We start from the raw sequence: 23,334 nt of genomic DNA, 5'->3' as shown, positions 1-23,334 counted from the left end.
TTTATGCAATTGCAGCATCTTTGAATTATTTTCTACTGCTGTTACTTGTAAGCAATAGCTAGAAGTCTGTTCCTGGAATAAATGCTATTCAAAAATCATCTTCTGATTGGTATCATGTCTTATACTGTAAAATCTAAATGTACCCACCAGCTTAAAATGAATTGGCTGTAAATGCCTGGGCTCAGTTGTTTGAAAGCTGATTAACACTAACCCATGATTAACAATAAGTCAAGGTTTTAATTTTGCCCTCTGAAAGTGCTTTCAAAACGTTACTTTGTGCTCAAGGTAAAGGAAATTGTCAGTGACAACTGAAGGGCCAAAATCTCCCAGGAAATATTTATTGATTGGTAAATAAACTAGAGTCACAATAGCTAAGGGTTAACTTAACCCTGCTTTTAAAGCAACTGGGCACTGATCTCTTAGGACTACTTGTAAAAGATGCAGGCATATTAGCACAACCAACATACATTACTGATTAGTATCTTGTTCATCAGGACCTTTCATTCTCACTGATGAAAAATAATTAAACAGCAAGTTGATCTGTCGGCCACTTTAATAGAAAATACTTTTACAAAGTCATTTATTATTTCTTAATTACTTTACTGAGAAATGCTTCATAGGCTACGATAAATCCATCTGGATCTTCCCAGTGGGGATAATGACCGATTTCTTCTTTAAGAGTCGAGTAGGATCCTTTAACAACTAATTCTCTGTTGAAAGAAATATTATATAAAGTCATCTGGTAATAACCAGAACAGAAAGGTATCCTTCACGCTCTGATGTCCATTCCATCCTTTTAAAGGGTGACAGACACTGTATTAAATTTTCATCTGTCTAATGCCAGATGATTTTACTCTTCAATGGGCGCCAGGTGAGGGCAGAAAGGGGTATCAAAATGATTGTTCTGACTTTCATTAATTTTGCTGTGAACTCTACCCTGCTTAAATTCACATTTTGTCCACCCTGGCTGGCTGCTTGCATTGTTCAGCTACAGGAAAAGAGTTCTGAACAATCAAATCACTGGTTTCAGCAAAACAACAAAGATGAACAACAGTACTGATCTAACAAATCAAGTGTCAGACTACAGAAAATGCATGGAGACCCACTGGTATTGACTACAGCCTATCAGATCCTCTGTTAGCAACCTCCTTCTAAAACTTAAAGCAGTATAAACTAAGGCAATGTTATTCCATAGTGGAATGAATAATAAAACAAAACAGCATACACACAGTAAGATTTTACCTGTATCTGTTCAGTGTTTGCGGAGGATTTATGGGGTCAGCAGGACCATAAATAAAATGCACTAATTAACAGAAAAAAAGGAACAAAACAGACATGAGTACTTTTTCAAAATGAAACTCACTAATAGCACTGACTTAACAGAAAATTGTGCCAGGTACTCTTACATGGCACTGACGTTGCCTGCATTATGCCAACCCATCTTCCTCTGTTCTCGTATCGTTGGTTTATGTACTGAAGTATGCTGCACAAAATATAAAAATACATTCAATTTGCAGATCACTATACAGAACCTGAAATCTCTTAATTAAAATGGGTGTAAAATTACTATTTTTTGACTGGATTAGCAAATAGAAAATAAATTAATTGATAATTATTTCAAAAAGACAACTCAGGCCACACTGTTTATTTTAATTATTATAACAACCTCCACATGCACCCACTATGTCTCCTTTAACCAATTGACTCCTACTCAGGAGTAATACTTGATAGATTTACTCTGTCTAAAACTCAGACAATTTTACTCGACAATGAGGGGTACTTCTTGTCAAGATTTACCTTAATCTAGGGCAGGGCCTCATAAATGCTGTCACAAGTGGGTCAAACTCAATGAAAATGATGGCAAAGACAAAAATGGCAACATGGATAACCACACTCATGACAATGTTGTTGTTGTTGTTGATGATGATGATGATGATGACGATGATGTTGACGATCAAGTGAATGATGAGGATAACTTTAGCACAGAAATTTCACAAACCTTGGTGTTACAAGGTAACCATCTTTATGTCTTGTGATTGTCCAGAAATCCTGAAGCTCTTCCTGGGAGGGTCTTGTTAGGGGACCAAACACGGAAGCAAGACTTTTCACCACCAATAAAAGGAAAAATCATATTGCAGGTCACAAATCTATTCGTTAGACTGAAGAGTCACTAACAGTGGGTATGATAAGCTCATTTCACTTAATAGAGTCAGTAAGAGTGTTTATTACCTTCTTGCAAATAAAGGATAACTCATAAGCCGCACCATCAATGGTCCCAGCCATGAATTTGCAACCAACTGCAATAATTATGAATGCAAATAAAATTAGAACAAACTAATGTATAGAAGAGGCCCTGCCAGTGGAAAGGTCCCATATCGCTTGTCTGAATTTTTAAAGGTCACCTGTCAGTGCTTTGTCAATGTTTCACATTGCTGTGACCATTGCTGTCAGAAATTTAAAGAAAGGATTTTTTTGTAGCCACTTCACTTTAAAGTGCCCCTGTGACCAAGAAATCAATTCATATTTTTCTTTGGATTTCAAAACTATGTTAACAAAACACTAAGTGACCCACGTTTTAAGCCTTGATTTCAAAAAGACACCTCTTTATTTTAACTGTAATTTTCCTATTTAATGGTCCGCCATTACTAACATTATGTTCTTGAGAGAGCTGGATCGAGGAGAAAATGACGTCAAAGGCTCACTAGTTTAAGAACGCAAAACGTGCGTACGCCGCAGAATTAATATGCAGCATGGGGGTTTTGGGCTTTCAGACTTTTAAACTCACGCTTTGCATATATAATAAGCTGCGTTCACACGCTGAAATTTTAAGCTAGTGAGCCTCTGAGGTCACTTTTCCCTGGATCCAACCGTCTGAGGTCCAATCGGTCAGTTTTGAACGTGAGTAATGGCGGACCGTGAAATCCAAAACTTACACTCAAAGTAAACGGCCTTTGGATAAAAATCAAAGCTCAAAATTTTGCCAGTCAGGTGTTAAGCAAACACACTTTCAAAATCTGAAGGAAAAAAGGTGGTTTTTTTTATCACAGGGGCACTTTAAGTGCTGTGGCTACTCTTTAGGCCATGTTGCTTGTCGGAATTTACCCTTACTGGAAGAGCCTCATACAAGCCTATGGGATTCCTGGAATAATTTCAACAAGTAAACATGATGACATGAAGAAATAAGAAATTCACTGATAATTTATGATGAAAAAACAAACATTGTTTTGATAATCAATGGCTGTATGACTGATAAAAATTATTTCTCTCATTTGCAGAAGCTTTTTGTTTGATAGTCGTTCGTAAAATATCTAGTATTAAAAATACCAGCTATCTCTAGACAATAACATTGAATAATATACCAGTATAAAGGTAAGAAGTTCACGATAGTTGCTGCTAAGTAACAGTGTTGAATCAAATCATCAAAGTCTTGCCTTTGCATCTAGTTTCTAATGTGATACAATATAATAAATTGTGCTTCACATCATTAACACTTCCAATTTCCCAACCAATCTCTGAGGGGTTTGGGATGCCAGGAGAAATATAACATCAGACATTAGAGGGTGAGATAATTTTAACATTATCACATTAAAGTCATACCGTTTGAATCGCCTTCGGAAAATTTGTTTCTGGAAAAATTCCTGTTGTTTCAAAGCAAAATTGGAGGGGTTTTAAGTTCTTGCAAATATAATCAATACATCAGGAAATTGTAACTGCAAGAAAGGAATTATGATATATTATTGTGCCTCAGAGAAACACTGGATCTCTGATTAAGAGTCTCTAAAATTATTGTTAAGGAACATGAAATGGTCAAGAAAGTAAAATATATAGCTTTGTAATATATGCAAATTCATACAAGCATACCATACGTGCCAACTCTCCCCAATACGGAACGAATCTCCCGGTCTGCCGTACGGGTCATTAAATCTCCCGGATAAAAACGACTCTGAACCTTTCACAGACGTTTCTCCATTCTAGACTCAAATTGCATCCCCACAGTTTAAAAAAAATCGATTTTTTCTAACCCGTTTCATTGTTTCTTAATGCACTTCTTCATCTCTGAGTTTCAAACACACATTAATAGAACTAAACAAAATGGCTACCTTTAGCTATCATAACCATATAACCGATTATTTGATTGGATCTCTGATTAACCAATAAAAATTATTGACATAAGTACCCTGTTTTCCCGCAAATTCACAATGGCGGCAGAATATTCTTGTATTCTGAAGGAGCTGCTGGGGGATGGGTGGGTGCATTTTTGGGGAGAGAGGAGGGGAGGGGAGTGGGTAGGTTGAGACCGGAAGGAAAAAATCTCCAGATTTTAGTTCTCCATTGGTTGGCATCTCTAACATACTGTATGTACACATACCAGTACATGCTTAATTCAGCTCCACAGAACTAAACGGCAACAACTGTTAAGAATCCCAACTGGCCGGAGGCAAACCAGTTAGCTGTTTACAAGCGCAGCCAAGAAGTTGAACCAAGGACTAACCAGGATCAAATTCAAGTTATGGTTGTCCATCAGAACTCATCTTGAACCCAGCTAGGATCTGGGTTCTCAAGGCTGAAGGGGCATTATTAACCAAGAAACAGCAAAACACTGAAAAAGCGGAACAAAACACTAAAACACCATGTATGACCCCACAATACATTGAATACTAACCGACAAAGGTTGGATTTGAGATTAAATTATAATAATTATTGTTGTAGGCCAGGCCTAAAACATTATTGCTCCTAATTCACTGAGATTAAGATAAAGGATTCAGATTAAGACTGAGATTAGGAACAATTATAACTTTTTAGGCCTAATTAGGCCTAAAACAATGTTTAATCTCAAATCCAACCTTTGTCAGTTAGTATGCAATGTATGGTGGGGTCACACATGGTGTTTTGGTGCTTCGTTTTGCTGTTTCATTGTTTCGTTGTTTAGTAATGTCCAGGCTGAAGCACCCAAACCATTGAGCTACAAACAGCCTCGTTACTAATAAAGGTCTTACTGCCTAACCTGATATCATTTCAGAAGGTAAAAAGCACATAATTATAAATAATTATTATTTGTCCCAGTAAACTTCAGTGAAATTTTTTAAATGTTACTTCAACCCGTTTTCCTCACCACCTTGCAGCTCATTTACAAAGCTAGCTATGGCCCAGTAACATAAACAGAAACTCAAAACAAAACACACTTGAACAAGTTGTGAAATGATCCTAGCTTGATTCCACAAAAAATACATTGTCTTTGTAAATTGTTTTGATTGTTAGGTATAGATCTTATTCATAAATGGTGGTCAATTTCATAATTCTTTTGTCCTAGAAGTGCAAATTAGCCACCAAGTGTCAATACCATACAGCCAATTGAAAATAATTCTTGCTCTAAAATGAGACTTGGTAGGCTAATTTGCAAATTATACCAAAAGAATAATAAAACAGGTGCCCATTTATGAATAAGGTCCATAAGAAAGCTCAAAACATCATGGTCTGACCTTGATGACATAACGTTTAGAAGCTGAATTACCTCCATTAGATAAGCACAGTGATTCTATTTGAACATACTCTACTGGGTCTTGTGATGAACTTTTTCTTTCTTCATATCTAAGAAACAGATGATGTTAAAAGATAATGTGACATTCTTTTAATACTGGATTACCCAAGCTCATAACACACACACACATGAAAAGATCACTGTTGCTATGGTTACATATAACAATTGCGCCTTTCGATATTAGAGTGAAATGATTTAGTATTTCATTGGTGTTTATATAATACCGGTAAATATAATAGTATTTGGCTGTTTGGAGATACGAAATTTCTCTTCTTGTCTACAAAAACCTTTCACGAGTGAGCAAAGAGATCTAGAACAAGTGATATATTTTTCAACACTTGAAGAGAAATTTCGTATCTCCACAAGGACATACCGGTATATTAATATCCTCTATTTATTACAATGGGTGCTAATATCACTGTAATCCATACTTGACAATAACTCATACAAATAAAGTCAGGCATTATTAATAAATTATCAGCTTCAATAACAATGCAACAATACACCTTTTTCCAAAATGGCCACCATTAAGATATTCTTTTGTTTTTGTTCAAATTAGACCTTGATGCCTCGTTCAAGGCAAAATATTCTTTTGAATTTTAAGCTTACAATCGAGGCATTGAGGGCTAATTTGAATAAAAACAAAAAAACATTTAAATTGCGGCCATTTTGGAAAAAGGTGTATTCATGTACCTGTAAGAGATTTTATTTTACAATAAAAAAAAAAAGCTGGTGGGAGGTCCTGAGAGAGGACCTCCAGTTATCCGGACTAACCCCAGAGGACACAAACAACCATGTTTTATGGAGAAGGGAAACGGCCATGCAACGTCAGACCCACGGTTCAGTGGATAGCTGACCTCATGAAGGATAGTGAGTGAGTGTGAAAAATGTGTCATTAACTTTGCTCTGGAAAACAGTCTTGCCTTTTATGTTTGTAAGAAAAAAATGTGTGCATATAATTTAGTTTGTTCTTTGCCTTCCTTTGTCTCAGATTATCATAATGTCTGTAAGACAAAGGAAAGTAAAAAACAAATTAGCCTGAAAAAGTTTTAACCAAGGAAAATTTTTAACTTCTGTCAACATTATTTCACGAGTTCCCTAGGAGCCAATGGAGCACTGGTGAAAAATGTAGGTCTATATTGTCTAAAAAAAAAAGTAATTACCTGGCTAACATTTCAAGAGCTACTGTGTCACCCAAGTCATGTGCTAAAATATGAACCCTCTGGATTCCAAGATAGTGAAGGAATGCTTCCTGTAAAGTGGCTTGCTCCATCACTGTGTAATCTTTGCCTCGCTTAACAAAATAAGTAAAAATCACTACTTCAAGAATTAAGCTCATCACCCTGCTGTTCTGTGATGTGTAGTTGTCATGGTGACTTGTCTAAAGATCATGGAATTTTAATGGGGAAATTCATTCCAAGCTGACGTTACTGCAATGCCCACGTTTGCAAGTCTAAAGTTTAAGATTATTTTCATTTATTTCTGGTCCTTTAAGAACATCTTTATACGAATGACATGTACTGAACTAATTATTCAGTGCAATTTCCAACACTGCTCGTGTTTTGTTTATAAACCTATGATGTGTAATAATCTTGCTACCTCTCTCCCTCGAGGCTCTTTTCAAGTGCTTGTCATTCTGTTGCAGCAAGTTTTGCTATTTTACTGGGACAATTTGTTTGTTGTTGTTACATAGGTGGCATAGGGGAAATAGATAAATGATGTTCATATCTATGATTGTTATAAACACAGGTTCAGGGATAAAGTTTTCCCAACAAATGCACTTCATAATGAATGATTACTCCTAGTAAATTAAGAAGTATACTACTAACTGGTTTGTCACTGAAGCCCAAGCCAAGCATATCAGCAGCAATTACACGACCAAACTTTCGTTTTAATGGCTCCCACACCTGTAAGGAATCCAGATATTTTGATATTAAATGCACCAGTGGTTTTACTATAGCAACTCCAAATTATGACATTATTGGAGGGTTGCCCAGTACACATGAACAGAGTCGGGTCGAATAACATGCATGTCGACCTGTCTACAAGAAGTCAGATCATGGGTTTTACAGCTCTAGGGGAGGTAGTAACAACTACAACTGACGACCCGACAAGTGAAAAGTCAACCAGGCTTTCAGGTAGTCAGATTGTGAGAACCTTAAAAAAACCATGGCAGGAATATAAAAGGGTCGCGTTGAGAGTATGGTGTCCATTCGTGACAAGCCATTCGGGGGGTGGCAACCCAACAAGCGAAAGGTCGACTACACATGTATAAGCATCGTCAAAAGAATATGGTTTCATTACTCACGGAAAGGCCGAAAGCCCATTGATCAATTTGAATACCTTTACTACTTTAGAGCGAAATTTGCATTGTTGATTCAAAATAGTGGATTTCACACTCAGTGCATCATTCACTTAGTTTGATTTTTGACATAAATGCTTCAAAAACTGTTCTATGTAAACCCTTTCAAACTGCATTGATTTTGACATGGTTTTGAAGGCATGAAATGGTGAGGTTTTGAAACCACATGAATAGAATGTCTCAAGTCAACTCAACGTTGAACGATGAAGTTTAGGTCGTGTGTATTGGACATGACTGTATTGTTGCTTCATTCTCCCTAGTTTGTCATATACCCTACCACTTTACTTCTAAGAGGCTGTTGACATGGAGGGAGGAAGATCCTTGGAGGCATATTATCCTGGTGCCATACAGGTTTTCTGCATTTAGTTTATGTGCAAAGGGTTGCACATGGTTCTAGCACTTAGGAAGTTTCAGGTGCTAGGATCTTCCTACCTGAGCAGAAGAAAGATCCATGCTCCATGTAAAGTGCATTCGCTTGGAAGATCCTGCCAAGGGGAAGCAAGTTCATTTAATTATCGTTGCCACAGAATGATTTTGATTGAAGAGAACATTCAAGCTGGCTTTTGTTTGAAAGATCATGGCCACATGCAAGTTAGAGATTAGTGGAAAAAAAGAAGCAATCAATGAACATCAATGTCGAAAACGCTGTGAACTGCCATGAGTTGAGAGATGACTCGGATGAGAATGGGCTTCAGGTTTGCCAGCCTCCTGCAAAAAAGAAGACGAAGGAGGAGGAGATAAAGGAACCCATACTTTCCAAAAACAAGAAGTGGAGGTCGAAAGACGAACATGTTGAAGCTCTAATAGGCCATTTAAAAGATTTAATTACAAGACTGTGTGTCATTTTAATGGATCTGAATTGACTTTGAGGCCACACTGACCGAAATTTCGGAATGTAAACCAAAGGAAAACTTGTTTGGCTCCTAGGATCTTCCTTCATTCATATAAACAGCTCCTTATTTTCATTTGGATAGTTAGTTCTATAGTAGGGCCGGGCTCTGAGTCTCAAGCTGATGTATACATATTTATTAGTGTCTGCATAGGGAGAGGACAAAACGCGGAGTCCTACTCCATGGAGTACCCTATGGACTACCCAAATGGATTACCCTAAAAATACTATTTCGAATGAGTACTGTTGATCAATGTGTAAGCAGCATCTCAAATAGTGCTTACTTAAGCCTCAACACCCATTTTAAAGAGCATTGTTCAACACTATTTAAGCTTAAGTCTAAGCACCCATTTTAAAAAGGTTAGCTTACATGAAGTAATCGGCCATCACAACAATAATCGAAAGCTAACCTTTTTAAAATGGGTGCTTAGACTTAAATACTGTTGAGCAATGATGTTTAAAATGGGTGTTGAGGCTTAAGTAAGCACCATTTGAGATGCTGCTTACACATGGATCAACAGTACTCATTCGAAATAGTATTTTGACGGTACTCCATTTGGGTAGTCCATAGGGTACTCCATGGAGTAGGGCTCCGCGTTTTGTCCTCTCCCGTCTGCATAGGTATTTGTTAACCAAAACCAATTTATGGGATACCTTCATTCTGACCCCAATTTGTTTGTTTGTTGATGCCCTGATCGGCACCCCCCCCCCCCCCCAATCCCACTCTAACTCCAAATGTTCACGCCTTCACCCCACCCCTTCTATATGCAAATCAAAAATGGGTCCCACCTTGGACCAGTCATAATTACTGGTGGGAAATCCATGAATGCAAAGAACGACGCTTTCCTCATCGGCGATGTAGCCTCTGAAATCTGAAACGAGGAAACGGCTAAGCAGCAAAGCTTGTCAAAGGTTCTTTCATTAAACTTACGAATCAAAGAAGATGTTTGGCGTCATATTCACTCACATATTTCTTCCTTTAAATTTAACATTCTTTTAATGTAATTGTTTGATGCAAACAAATTTAGTTGGATGTTGTCGGTGTAACGCAAAAATTTGTTTACGCAAATGGTTGAAATTTAATTCGCGCCGAAATTTAATAATATTCATATTTTACCTTGATAAAATATGGCGTTTCCTCGGTAATTGAAATACTGTCCCATATTTCTCCATTCCTGAAGCCTTTTAGAGAACTGTGGAGCAGGTAAATTTATAAACGTAGCAACTGCAACAACAATGATCGCAAAGACAATCTGAAAATTAGAAACAGACATCGCCCATACAAAAACAAAAATGTAGCGTCTGCTCAAAAATTGTCCATCACCCAAATCATTTTACCCTCCCCTCCCCTAGGCTGGTGATCTAACTTAGCAACCAGGCGCGTTCATCAACGACAAGATGTCCTCGACGAGCAGATCTGTGAAAAAACCGACGAATGTGAGCTTGTTTGTGTAATTGTAACGCGATCTGTGCCTATACTAAGTTTTACTTGACCATAGTGATTAATGTGCACTTTTATTCTGAACAGATTTTAGAGAAGAAAGTTCCACAAAATCCAAAGTACCAACATGTTCCTCCAACAGTTGATACTGGTACGAAAGATTAGGGTTGAATATCTAAAATATTTGCGATTCTAGAGCCCTGATTTTCTCGTCTATGATCGATATAAATTTTTCTTGAAATAATTATTTTAAACTTCATTCTCTTGTAGGCGCTAGTGTCTCCAGGTATACCCAAAAAATCGAAGAAATGCGAAAGAGTAAGTCATGTTTATATGAAGGTCTTGAAAGACAAGGATCGAATCAATTATAAAATCCTTAATTTTTCATACTATACTTAATCATGTTTGGTGCTTTGTTGCAAACCTTTATTTAATATGACTTATTAAATTCTTCAACCTTCAGAACCTTGTATGCGAGTCTGATCTCGGTAACTCGCTCATATATTGTATGACCGCGTCAAGTGTTGCCAAGGTGAAAAATGTGTGGCGGGAAGCGAAATGTCCAGCTATCCCAACGTTTGGAATTTGCAATAAGTTATTATTCCATGCCCATTTAAGATACAAGCCTGGTTATAGCCAACTTGGCCCAGTGCATCTCTTTTGCAATATTTACCATCTCAAATCCATTGCATGCTCTCATGGAATAATTTGTAGTAATTTAATAAGTTTACATTAGATTTAGAGCAGTTTTCAAATGACCGTTGCAATTGCTACACTTAGTGGTTGGTTTAAAAATTGCGAGCCAGTTTATCAACCAATGAGAATGAGAAGGAATTTACCAAAACCAATTGCGACTTGCACACAGGATTTTTCCCAAGCTTTGATCAAGTTACATGGAATTGCTTCGGGTTGCTTCACTGCTCTGTTTGCACCTGCTGTGATTGGTCGAAGTAATTACTTTGGTATCTGTTTTACGACACTCAGTTGAAAACCGCTCTAATATCATACAATTTGTGCTTCATCAATCGTCCTGTTAGTACAGTTTTCCAGTTACATATGAACTTGGCTTATCTTTCTTACTTTTTAAATGAAGGGGTAAGTTACTAAAGAAACTGGGGTGCTGTACGTGTTTGTGTGGAATGAAACATGAAAAATTGGTTCTATCCAACGATTTGATAAACTAAGGTATCTCAACCATTGTAACAAACATTTGTGAGCAGACGTTTTGAGAGTTAGCCCATTGTCAGCAATCACTTGTTTGCAATCATTTATTTATTTATTTATTTATTTATTTACTGATTAAGTATGAATACATACATGGTGGAATCAACAATAGGACATAGGTCCCCTACGAGGTTAACCACCATTTTACCCTCCCAACCGTGATACACCACAGAAGACAGACCACAACACCGGGAACTACATGCCCTACTCTTTGCGAGAAGTGTGCGGGTTCTTTTACGTCCCACAGGATTGTGAACTTTGAAGGGTTGTGAGACAGGACCTCCGGCTTATCGTCCTTATCCGAGAAGACTAGAGACTCTAACCATTTGCAGATGTAATTACGAGGCAACACTTTCTCCTCAGTTATTTAAAGACCCTGAGTGTTGGTCCGGCCGGAGTTTATCAGTTTGCGTCTTAGTTCATAATATAACTCTGAGGAAGGGCTTAGACACTCAAAATATTAGCTCACAAATCTTTTTTATGTGGTCAGTTTACCTTTACCAAGTCATTTGATAAAACCAAATTTTGGTATCTTAACCCACTGATTCCACTTAACGCCAGACAATTTTAGTCATCAAATTGGGGCAGTTCAGGATTCAATGGGTTAATTAAATTTTGTATCTTAAATTTTAACTTACTTTTACATTGTTTCAATTAAATCCACGTAAGATTACAAGTACAAGAAAGATGAAATATTCAAAAGAATGAAAGTTACCACTTTGGTGCAACTGGTGAGTAAAAGCTGCACAGGAAAGAAAGCTATTCCTCATTGAACTATATACCATAAGAAAATCATTCCCATGCATATAACTTCTCTTTCCTTTGTTCATTAAAAACTGATAGTTATAGTAGGTGCGATCAAGTTATGGGAGCAGCGGCCTTGATTTGTTTTTTGCAAGCATTGCTAGTGTCCCAAACAAGACAATGAGTCTCTAGATTCATAGTCAAAAAACTGATATTGAGATACTCTACCTGACCAATCAAGTAATATGAAGGGGTAGTTTCTAAAGAAACTGTGGTGCTGCGTCGGTGGGGAAGTAGTATACAAAAATTTGGTTTTATCAACAGAGTTGATAATGTAAATTGGCCACCGTACAGAGATTCTAAAAGCTGACGTTTGTGCAGCTTCGCTCTGACGAAGGGCTAACGCTCGAAACGTCAGCTTTTAGAATCTCTGTACGGTGGCCAATTTACATTATCAACTCCGTTGATAAAACCAAATTTTTGCAATCAAGTAATAGACTTAAATCTTCAGTTCCTAACATTGCTCAAAGAGTGGACAGTACTGTCCACAAATTATGTCCCTTTCTAGTAGATAAGTTGATTGGATTTGATTAAGTGTGGTCAATCAAAGTCTGTATTGCAACTTATCCACTAAGGTGGTTCTATCCACCAACAACCAATTAATTTATTATTATTATTATTATTATTGTTATTATTATGATGCTTAAAACTGGCCTGCGATGCTTATTATCAAAAGAGAAATGTCGGGCAATATCTCAATGATTGGTTCATTCTGTTAACAATATTTACCAGTATTGATTTGCAACACTGTTTACTGTTAAGAACATTTAAAAGGCTTCAGAAAATCTATTTTTTCATCACACAAGCTCAGGCAACCAGGGTTAGTATTCCGCCCAGGTTGGCGGGCAAAATAAAAAATTCCGCCCACTCCCATAGCCAATCAGATTGCAATATTCACAAATTTTCGCCTGCTCACGCATCAAGGAAAAATTAATTTTTGTCAATACTGTAAACCCCTAGAGGCTGATTTCCAAAGTAAATCGTCTTCAGAATCATACCAACCACATCTTTATAACATAAGTGTATAAAACTGAAACCTTTGGGGATCGTTGAGATATTTAGCATAGTGAAAGTAGCATGTGCCACCCGCATGGTCATAAAGAAAAATTATTCCATCTAAACCAACCATATCAGTACTTAACTATTACCTATTCCCCATCCACTAACAGCTGTCATTTTTATATGATCACCAATTACCAACATGTCGGTAGTGTTTCGACCAACGCGTCGGTAGTGTGTCAGCCAACGCGTCGGTAGTGTGTTGGCCGATGTGTCAGTAGTGTGTTGGCCGACGTGTCGGTAGTGTGTTGGTGGTGTGTCGACCGACGTCGTTAGACGCGTTGGTGGGATCGGATTCTTAACTTTTACCCTTGTTTATGTGGTTTCTTTAGATCCTTCAGGTTGCTGAAGCTGTCTCCTTAGAGCAAGAAAGAAATAATGTATCAACAGCTGGAGGTTTGTCTTGTAGACAGTACAGTACCTTTGTTGGGCTTCTTCTCAAATCTTATGATTAATATTACCATGTAGCTGCAAATAACACTAAATGAAGAAGACTATGGTATCATACAAACTTATGTGCAATCAAATCGCCCAGATGATAGCTTTACTTATTTTCTTTGCTTCAGCCATCCCACACTCACAATAATATCATTTGAGTGCTACATGTAGGTCAACAAAGTGACTAATATGGTTTATATGCCAAAAAAAAAACAAAAATCAGATAGTCCTATTTTTCCTGTATTATAAAATCTTAGTATGAATCCTTTGAATGAGTGCCTCTCTGAATCAGTACTAGAATCCTGGAACTTCATCATGTCAAAAATATAGAAGAATCTAAGTTGTTTGCATTTTCTGCCTCATTAGATAAGGCTATCATTTCCTAAGGAGTGAGCCAAGAATAAAGTACGTCTGATTATTGAAGGTGCATTGAAAATGAGCTATCTCTGAAAATTTTGATGCAAGTCATACCAGATACAGTAATCTCTGCGCAATGATGCCTTAAAAGTTCAAAATTTCACAAAGAATGTATGGGATGATTAGTGCTTTTGCCCACCAAGAATTTATCAGCTTTTGATATAGTTAATAACTGGCTCATTATCAAAGCTAAAATGCTTAAAATTGGAGTTTTAATTGAGCAACCCTTTACCTTTTGAAGGCAATTTGTAAATTAGCATGATGCCTTTTGTGAGCAAACTCATATGCTGACAACCCCCTTTCGAGGGGCACTGTCGAGAGTGTCTAATCGGCGTGGGTGGCTGGGTTGTGGGTCCGAGATCTTCCATGTATACACGTCATGTATACATACTTTTAACCCTAACCCTAACCCTAACTCTTAGGACAAATTTGGACCGAGCACTGAGGGAGCTAATATATATCTATTTTTTATCTTCAAACAAACTTGACCCACGACCTACCCACCCACGCGATTTAGCCTCACCCGCACTGTCATACTAAATTTACTGTTTTTGGGTCAAGACTGGGTAAAAATCTAAATTAGTACTCCAGCTTGCACATATAACATTCCTGACAACTCACTGAGCTGATATGAAATGTCTTATGGCACATGAAGAGCTATTTAACTTTTGGCGACTTTCCATCCTTGGCTGCAAACAACAAAGAATAGCTTCAGTGCACTTCGATGATCATTGGCAACCAAACTACAACATTATTTTTTTATTTTCATTGATCCAAAGATGCCTTTTAGTGTTTTGAATTTTAACTAAAACAGCGTGACACTGCCCCTTTAACAAAATCTCATACACCTACTTGTGCCTTACAGCAATAAAATCAATCTAGCAAGGAATTCTGAATTTGTGATTTTACTCAAAAGGTGAAAGCATAATGTCAGATGAGACATTAACAGGCAACGAAGAAAATAACACTTCACTGGTGCTGAATCTCGAGGATGATGAAGCACGACCAGACTCAACAGGGAGAAGCACTGCACGCTCCACACTTGAAAGGTACTGTCTTTAACTTTGTTGCCGTAACCCTTTAACTCCCAATGGCCACTTATCGAGTTCACGTTTTCTACTGCTAGACGGTTTTACTCTTGAATGGAGGACACCTTGGGCCTTAAATTAAAGGGTTAACAACATCTACGTTCAATCTAGCATTGCATGGTATCACCCATGTGAACTTTTATTGAGAGTTCTAGCAGGTAGTAGTCCAATGCAATCATTATTTGCATCCTCCCATGAGCTTCCATTCCTTTTCCACTCCTCATCCCCACATTGTCAAAGACCTTTATCTTCTCCCTTTACCGCGCACCGGTGGCTCAGTTGGTTGAGTACCGGGCTGCCATGTGGGAGGTCGTGAGTTAGACTCCGGCTGGATCAACATTCAGGGTCTTTAAATAACTGACGAGAAAGTACTGCCTTTGTAATTACATCCGCAAATGGTTAGACTTTCAAGTCTTCTCAGATAAGGACTATAAACCGTAGGCCCCGTCTCACAAATATCTTCCATGTTCATTAGTTCCCTGTGAGATGTTAAAGAACCCACACACTATTCGAAAAGAGTAGGGGATGAAGTTCCCAGTGTTGTGGTTGTCCTCTGTGAGTATATGGGTGGGTGGATATAGCAGGTCCACATCAGTTGAATAGCTGCCAAAACTTCAACCTGTTCAAACAAATAAATAACAAACAAACAAACAAACTGTGGTTCACAGCTTATATGACGTTGCAATCATTATTGCACTCTTGCCCAAGTTTGTGACCCATCCTTTTTGCATCAATTAAATTGTAAGACATGCCACCAAATATTAATTCAAATGATGATTTTATTCGATCTCTGACATCCTAATTTACCATAATTATTTTAGTCTCATACATGGGGTTGGAGAGGTCGACATCTTGGACAAGGATGAAAAAGATGGTAGAGATACCAGCATCAGTGAAGAGAAGTTCCTGGTACCAGAGGTAGAATCACTTCCTTATCTGTTATTGGATGTCAGGGATGATGATGCTTATAAGCAATGTCATATTATAGGAGGTAAGTCAAGAACAGTTTGATCATCATCATCACGATTGTTGATATCTCATTAATAATCAACATAATATACATCATACATGTATTTGCCATTATCCTGGTGATCTTGATTGTCCATCAATGATCATAATTGACTTTTCTAAACGTTATTAATTGGCTCTTTGTTTTTAACAGCTCTAAGCTATCCCTCGTCAATGTTATCAAGGTCTTATAATTATTTCACCAAGGAAATATTGACATTTGTATCCTTTAGATGTAACAAATTAAGCGACAATGATACAAGCATACTTGAAAATGAAACTCTTCCTTATTGGAGTCAAAGCTACGACCTTCAAGTTCCAGTCAGTAGTGACACAAGTTTAGCAGGCGTCACAAATTGTCCCCTTTCTCTTTTCCCCAACTTCAATGCAACTTGTGTCTTGGAATACAGACAATAATTATTTTTTATTATATGGATCTGTTTCACAAGAACTGGGAACTACCAACTTCATGAATTTGATTAGCTGAAATTGATATTGAGAGGGGGGGGAAAGGAAGGAACCACCACTTCCCCCCTCATGTTTGTCTTGTCTCATTTTTCATGTGGCCAGAACATTGAAAATGCATGGAAATGTTTGCTATGTGGGCTAAGCTGCAGAAAACTCATGCAAATAAACCACTGAAAGAGCATCTGGTGACACACATGCTACATACTTCTGGCACTTAAAATAGCAAAAGGTGGCAATCCTGCTATCACTTCTTGCTGAAACGAAACCCCAGTAATAATAATAACAACTTTATTTTAGTGTCAATGGATTTAACACTAGAGCAGTAATTGGGGACACTAATGAAATTAATTCTAATCAATTCAAATCAAAACATTGGTTTTTGAAGAGATGGGAAAACTGGAGTACCCGGAGAAAACCTCTCAGTGCAGAGTAGAGAACCAACAAACTCAACCCACATATGACGCCGAGTCTGGGAATTGAACCCGGGCCACATTGGTGGGAGGCAAGTGCTCTCACCACTGCGCCATTCCTGTTCCCCAGTTAAGTAATGTATTAATGTCATGAGGGAATTCAGGCATATTCACCATAATCAAGTCATTTCTTGCTCTGTATAATGGTTATACTACATGAAATATTTCAAGTTTTTTTTTTTTTGGTGTGAAATTGCGTTGTGTGTTTTCTTAACTCTGTTCAAAATCTTGACATAGAAAAATAAACTAGGAAAGATAATAATTTTGTATGATGAAAACGAAAGATTAGCACCAGCTGCAGCAACAACCTTTGTGCAAAGAGAAGTTGACAATGTCTTCATGTTATCAGGAGGTGGGAATCTTTCCTTCTATCTGTTTTGCAACAAAGCAATATTATTATGATTGTTGTATAGACTAAAATATGCAGCTTGAGGCACTTATGTTCCGGACTGAACATACCCACATGTAAGTCAAGACAATATCTGGTCCGAGGGGTCCCCCCATCGTCTGGCGTTTGACAGAGTAAAGTCTATAAATGTCACTCTTGGGCAGAAGGGGGTTGGTTAACTACCCATTTTCAATAGTACCAACAAAAATATTTATTCATACAAACAGATGAATTCGTTCCCAATTGCATGAGCAAACTCCTAGATTCTTTGTTACGTATCTGGCCTCGGTTTTTTAAAAGCAGCCTTCTCAAAATCGGCCGGTCGACGGCTCAATGAGCCGCCTCCTCAGAAAGCTTGACCGTCTCCTTCCAGTCAGAAAATGTCAGTCACAATACATTTTAGCTCGAACGTGAAGTCACTGAAGATATTCTAAAAGCTTGAAAAAAGTTTGTTTGACGAACAAATTCGTGTCCACAATATTTTTTTGCCTCGCGCACATGCAATGTTTATTTAACTAGCATTCCAGTATTTCTTATCAGACTCCAAGCAAGTGTCAATTCCATATGTGAAAGTTCGTCACTTGAAATCCACCAGATTGCACTAAATTGCATTTGTGAATGTCTAAATTTGAAAAAATCCCTAGGGGAGCATGCCCCGAGACCCCCCTAGAAGCTTGCATCCTTTGGGCACTCGCTTGGGTGCCTTTAGCACCAAACCGTCTTTACCTTCCTTATGACCTGCTCCCGAAAAACATTTTGAGAAGGCTGTAAAAGGTGGGTAACGCTATCCACCGGTTAAATCACTATCCAGCAAAACCACAGAAACCAATTGACTTATTCAACGGATACTGATTTATCCAGTGGATAGTGCTATCCACCCTTCGAACAACTGCGGCCTGAAGTTCATGCCATTTAACTGTCGTTACAGATGTGATCAGATATGTGTGTTATTGTTTGTGCATTTCTTAATGACATTTGTCAGGTCTCAAAGTGTTGTGCAAGAAGTTTCCAGAAGGTCTATTAACGGGCACAGTGCCAAAATCCTGCTTGCCTACCCCTCCCCCATCGCGAAAATCAACTGGAAGAACAAGCAGTCAACCGAAGTCTCCACCAGCCCCCGCTGATCAGAAATGGTTTTACCCCGATGGTATCCTTTGTCAATTGTTGATAAATGTACATTTATGTGGCTGGGTTTTGCTAGGGACGCAGGCATAAATAGCGCTAAGAGCGTAAAATCCAAACTGCGTTTTCGCTTCCATCAATCAAATTTCCGAACATAGCTGGGATGATCGACTCCGCCTTCGGAAAGTGAAGCGGAGTTTTGGATTAGTTCACAGCTCAAATTCCATTATGACATCTTTGTAAAAGTTCTTCAGTAAAAAGATTCCTATGGATTCCATCGCTTTCCATCGGCGTCGAGTTCGAATGTACAAATGTACCGTGGGAACCAAAGATGCTAATTGGTAGGTTGATGTCACACATCAATTGATTGTAGTATCTGTGGTTTCGGCTTGGCATCGGCTCGAAGTCTCGGCTTGAAGTTTGATTGATGGAAGCCAAAACGCAGTTTGGCAGTTGGCGCTTGAAGATGAGATTCTGCAGAATTAAGAAAATCGCAGGAAAGCACTGATGTAGAAAGCAGGACAAACTAAAAACGGCGACTTTCTTTCATTTCATCCTTAATTTAATTAAACTCAGATCTGACCAAACTCGGTGACAAACTTGATGACGAGCTTTTAAGCCAAGACAAGACCAGTAAGTGTTTCCTTTGCACAAAAAAGTCGTGAAGAAATTTTATGTTTTCAATATCGACTGAAAAGCCATTCTTTTAACAGGAGTCGAAACCAGTCCTTATTGTAAAAGGAGCTTATACTTTGATCAAAGAGGACCCAATCACACAAAGGCTGATTTTTTTTTCCAACGAGCTCGTTTCTGTGTCAGCGAGAATGTTGCAAAACAATTTCTTCCCTAATAATCATTGGGAAAAAACACTGTCTAGTCTTCTGAGACAAGAGGATTTTTCGCATGGGCAAGTGGCGATCTTTGACCACTCTCCCACCGGGCAAGCACTCTAATTCTATCAAGTCAAGAAAATTAACCAAAGGCAAGTGGAGGAACTCCTTGCGCAATGAAGTTATGGAGTTTTTTTGCCCAATGAGTAAATGAAAGGAAGGAAGGAAAGGAAAGGAACTTTATTTAAGTGTCTAGTTGTTCTAGCGCTAGAGCACTAATTGGGGACACCGTAAACTGAAATGACCAATGAAAGCAAATCAAGTCAAATGTTGGTTTTTGAGGAGAGGGGAAACCGGAGTACCCGGAGAAAACCTCTCGGTGCAGAGTAGACAACCAACAAACTCAACCCACATATGACGCCCAGTCTGGGAATCGAACCCGGGCCACATTGGTGGGAGGCGAGTGCTCTCACCACTGCGCCATCCCTGCCCCCTACCCTTACGTAATCAAACAATATATTCCATAAACCAAAACGACAGGTAGTGGACATTTTTCTTGTGGAACCAGTTGAAATCGCACTAACCCGAATTCGTGTTTTCATAGAGGGCTCAAAGAACAAGGTTCGAAACCTTTTGCATTAAAAACCCTTATAAAGATATAGTTTTCATTCCAACAGTCACGTTGGCTGTTGCTCCCGACCAATGACTTGACTCTTGTTGAATATGCATGCTATACGTACCTTTTTTTTTTCAGGTCGACAAAGTTCACGCATGAGCAGTCGATCAGGTGTATCGTCAGCAGCGAGCAGAGCATCAACTTCCGCCAGCTCAGCAACCAGCCGCAGCAGCAAACCTCATTGGAAATAGTTAAGACATCGTATATTTACACTCAAGTACCACCTTATTTTCGCTCTGTCTTGTGGAGACAAATATGACCTGAGCTGTCTTTATCTCGGATGATTTCAGTGCAATAAAGCACAACAGGAATGTCAATAAGAACTCACAATTGTCAAAGCACGGGTGTGTTGCGTTAAACTCGGTTGTTCGAGAAATTCCAGAATTAAACGCCGCCATGACACTATAAGAAAAAGGTGCCCACTGCACATTAGTTCTGCGCAACTCCGCGAGCTCAACTCAATCTCTTGACCATTCTCGTCACCAGAGCCTCGGATCGACCCAAGGCTCCGGGAAACTCTATATAGGAGAAGATTCGCCGTAGGGTTCTTATAACCAAAAATTGACTATTTCAACCTCACGGCGCCTGCTCACCTCTCGTGCTAACATGAATGTACCAGTTAGAGACGCTTTTGATTGTTCTTCACGAAAACCAACGAGAAGACACTACGTTGTTTCAGAGTTCCCCAGAGCTCTTCTCTCCCTCTGTCAGGAGAAGAGCTCTTGGGTCGTGATTGTCTCTTGACCAAAGAGCTCTTCTCTTTTGCGCATGACAGTAGGAGCTCCATCGGGTTATGCGCCAACATAAGATCCACGGGTCTGGTGATGACAATGGCTTATATCCGGAAAAGTAGTCAAAGGGTGCAAAGGGAACGATTGATAGAATTTTTTGTATTCAGTTTAAAAATCGGCTTAAATGCTAAGATTTTGCAAAATACCAATGGTGCGCATACATGCCAGGCGCTGAACCCGATTGCAGTCAAACTACGTCACGCGTGACCAGTAGTTTTGAAATTTGAACTGAGTATTCAAATCTGCGTGCCAGTTTTGAACTTTGCTCTCGAGATTCTGAATTTCCCGTAGATATTTCCTTGATATATCGCAAATAGTTAGCTATGAACTGTCGTTTTGATATGAAATAAACATTGTTTGAAAAGTGAAAACTATTTCAAGCGTTTGATGAATTATTGCTCAGCAGGAGCTCATCAAGAGGAGCCTCTATCTCCTCTAATTCCTTGAGTCAACCCTTTCCCGAGTAAATTTATTTTTAGGAACAGGTTTTTCCCGCGAAAAGTATCATAATTCCCTTGACGCTGAGATAGCTCTGTTTTGATTGGCTTTTACAACAGTGGGCGTGCTGAATGTCCCAAGGGAGATTGGCTTTTACAACAGTGAGCGGGCTGAATCTCCGAAGGGAGATGTTCTATAAATAAATCTACTCGGGAAAGGGTTGACCCCGAGGCCAAGTATGGGAGATAGAGGCTCCTCTTAATGAGCTCCTGTGCTCAGTTATTGTGCGTTCTGCGTACCAACTTTCGTAAAAAATCTTCAATATTCCGTAAAAATCTCGGAAGCTCCAAACAGGAATTCCGATGTTCATTTCAGTCTCGCGGATACTGGTCACGCGTGACATAGGTCGACTGTAAGTGGGATAAACAGTTGTAATCGTGTCTGAAGTCGCACCCGTTTTCAACCAAACAAACTCCATTCACACGCGTGTGACACACGCCTCTTTCAGACAGTTTTGAGAACGTTTCGATTAATGGTGTTTGCTTGGCAGGGTGTTGGATAAAAAAATTGAAGTGAGTTTTCTGAAAAAATATATATATGTTATGTTTTGCAATATAATTTATTAATAAAAAGTAGGAAGAAGTTTGCATGGTGTCCTTTGAATTTCGTATGCGAGAAACTGAGGACAAGCGGCTTTTCCTCACTAACAGTTTATTTTTCAAATCTTTTCCTTTGGTATTATATACCTTTTTCTTTGACAATTTGTAATCGGTTATCTGTAACCAATGAAGGCCGAAAAAAAGAAGTAGAGAATGTTTTGCAGTCTCGACTGAAATAAAAAAAATGGCTGAAGATTCGCTATCCTGAGGTTACGTTACTGGCTTGCATGTTCCCATCCATCTACATGAACGAACATCTCTGAGCGTTTTATTATTTTTTTTCTGTATTTTTTTTTCGTCCCTCCATCTTATTACATTCAATGTGATGACCTTACTCCAAACTTGGGATAATTTTTTTAGTGCGTGAATTATTCAGTGCTAGTGAGGATGATTGAATTCGTCTAGTATAAAGACGGTAACAAGACGCCTTATGCGTCTGGACGAAGTATCTACTTCAGTGCGTCTTCGAAGACGCACTAAACTGGATACTTTAGCTGACTTTCCGATACGTACAAGGAAAGGTTACCTTTATACAAACGTTGGCCGCGTGGCACTTATATTTTAAACAGAGTTAACTGAATTGAGTGTAATGTGAAGTGCTAGATTTCTATCCTATATCTTTCCGATACGTAGCCTACGACGCTCCAGCGCCGGTGTCTGGAGGTACTGCGTTTTTCTCTCTTGTTCAAACATTCCGTCCACGCATGCGCAAATGTTCTGGCTTTCCGATACGTAGCCTACCAAAAACAATTGAGATGCTAGCTGGTTTTTACAAGGAATTGACATTTCAGTTGAACAGATTCTACAGGCATAAACTCGTAAGGTAAGAGGCGCGCGTGTCTGGTCTTCTCGAGACAGAGGTCAGAGATAATTTCATGCAGACTGGGACGCCTAAAATGCTCTGTTGTAAACATGGCGGTTCCCGAGTGAAGTTGTCTCAGTGGCCTTTCTGTGGACGAAGTCCAGCACCTACCGATACAATTTGGGCAAGTTTTCAAAGCTAAAAACCTCAATCAGTGCTGTATTTTGCTGGTAGGACTGGGTGACCTGACACTTATAAAAAAAGTCAATGAAGTGAGAATCGGGGGGCTTCCCTTATCATGGAATGGCAGAATTACCCAGAATTCTTTTTGGCCATTAAGGAGGCAACTTGAGAAACACGAGACTTACCCTCATCAAATGGCTAAAGCGCGGCCGCAGCAAAAAGTAGTGAAAAGAAGATC

The 23,334-nt window shown here is 38.7% G+C and overlaps 2 protein-coding genes across 2 annotated transcripts; one reads left to right on the top strand and one right to left on the bottom strand.

Annotated features, from left to right (window-relative positions):
- Positions 1–535: 535 nt before the first annotated feature.
- LOC138056552 (mesoderm-specific transcript protein-like) lies at positions 536–10,140 on the bottom strand. The gene is made up of 11 exons (XM_068902365.1): positions 9,908–10,140; positions 9,580–9,662; positions 7,369–7,446; positions 6,703–6,833; positions 5,513–5,589; positions 3,598–3,638; positions 2,230–2,297; positions 2,000–2,101; positions 1,407–1,483; positions 1,243–1,303; positions 536–710 (listed from the first exon to the last, which is right to left on the bottom strand). Exons 1-11 carry the CDS (start codon positions 10,062–10,064, stop codon positions 584–586), a joined length of 1,002 nt encoding a protein of 333 aa, XP_068758466.1. The 5' UTR covers positions 10,065–10,140; the 3' UTR covers positions 536–583.
- A 34-nt stretch (positions 10,141–10,174) lies between these two features.
- LOC138056551 (centrosomal protein of 41 kDa-like) lies at positions 10,175–21,381 on the top strand. Its single transcript, XM_068902364.1, has 12 exons — positions 10,175–10,227; positions 10,319–10,382; positions 10,502–10,549; positions 12,125–12,186; positions 13,651–13,714; positions 15,090–15,222; positions 16,083–16,252; positions 16,424–16,491; positions 17,445–17,559; positions 18,578–18,742; positions 19,294–19,350; positions 20,302–21,381. The coding sequence occupies exons 1-12, from the start codon at positions 10,189–10,191 to the stop codon at positions 20,412–20,414; spliced, it is 1,098 nt and encodes a 365-aa protein (XP_068758465.1). The 5' UTR covers positions 10,175–10,188; the 3' UTR covers positions 20,415–21,381.
- The last annotated feature ends 1,953 nt before the right edge of the window (positions 21,382–23,334 follow it).

The sequence above is a fragment of the Montipora capricornis genome, chromosome 7 (assembly GCF_036669925.1).
Source record: "Montipora capricornis isolate CH-2021 chromosome 7, ASM3666992v2, whole genome shotgun sequence".
In the NCBI taxonomy this organism is placed as follows: domain Eukaryota; kingdom Metazoa; phylum Cnidaria; class Anthozoa; order Scleractinia; family Acroporidae; genus Montipora; species Montipora capricornis.
The sequence above is the reverse complement of the archived record's forward strand: the minus strand, read 5'-3'. Positions and strand labels throughout refer to the sequence as shown.

What these genes read in the sequence shown, in the direction of transcription:
- LOC138056552 (XM_068902365.1), bottom strand. Translation starts at nt 10,064, where the DNA reads ATGTCTGTTTCTAATTTTCAGATTGTCTTTGCGATCATTGTTGTTGCA. An exon ending in GCTCTTGAAATGTTAGCCAG is followed by an intron (nt 5,590 to 6,702) that starts GTAATTACTTTT and finishes TCTGTTTCTTAG; the next exon opens with ATATGAAGAAAGAAAAAGTT. An exon ending in GCAGGCAACGTCAGTGCCAT is followed by an intron (nt 1,304 to 1,406) that starts GTAAGAGTACCT and finishes TCTGTTAATTAG; the next exon opens with TGCATTTTATTTATGGTCCT.
- LOC138056551 (XM_068902364.1), top strand. Translation starts at nt 10,189, where the DNA reads ATGTCCTCGACGAGCAGATCTGTGAAAAAACCGACGAAT. An exon ending in TTACCACTTTGGTGCAACTG is followed by an intron (nt 12,187 to 13,650) that starts GTGAGTAAAAGC and finishes TGGTTTCTTTAG; the next exon opens with ATCCTTCAGGTTGCTGAAGC. An exon ending in TGTCTTCATGTTATCAGGAG is followed by an intron (nt 17,560 to 18,577) that starts GTGGGAATCTTT and finishes GACATTTGTCAG; the next exon opens with GTCTCAAAGTGTTGTGCAAG.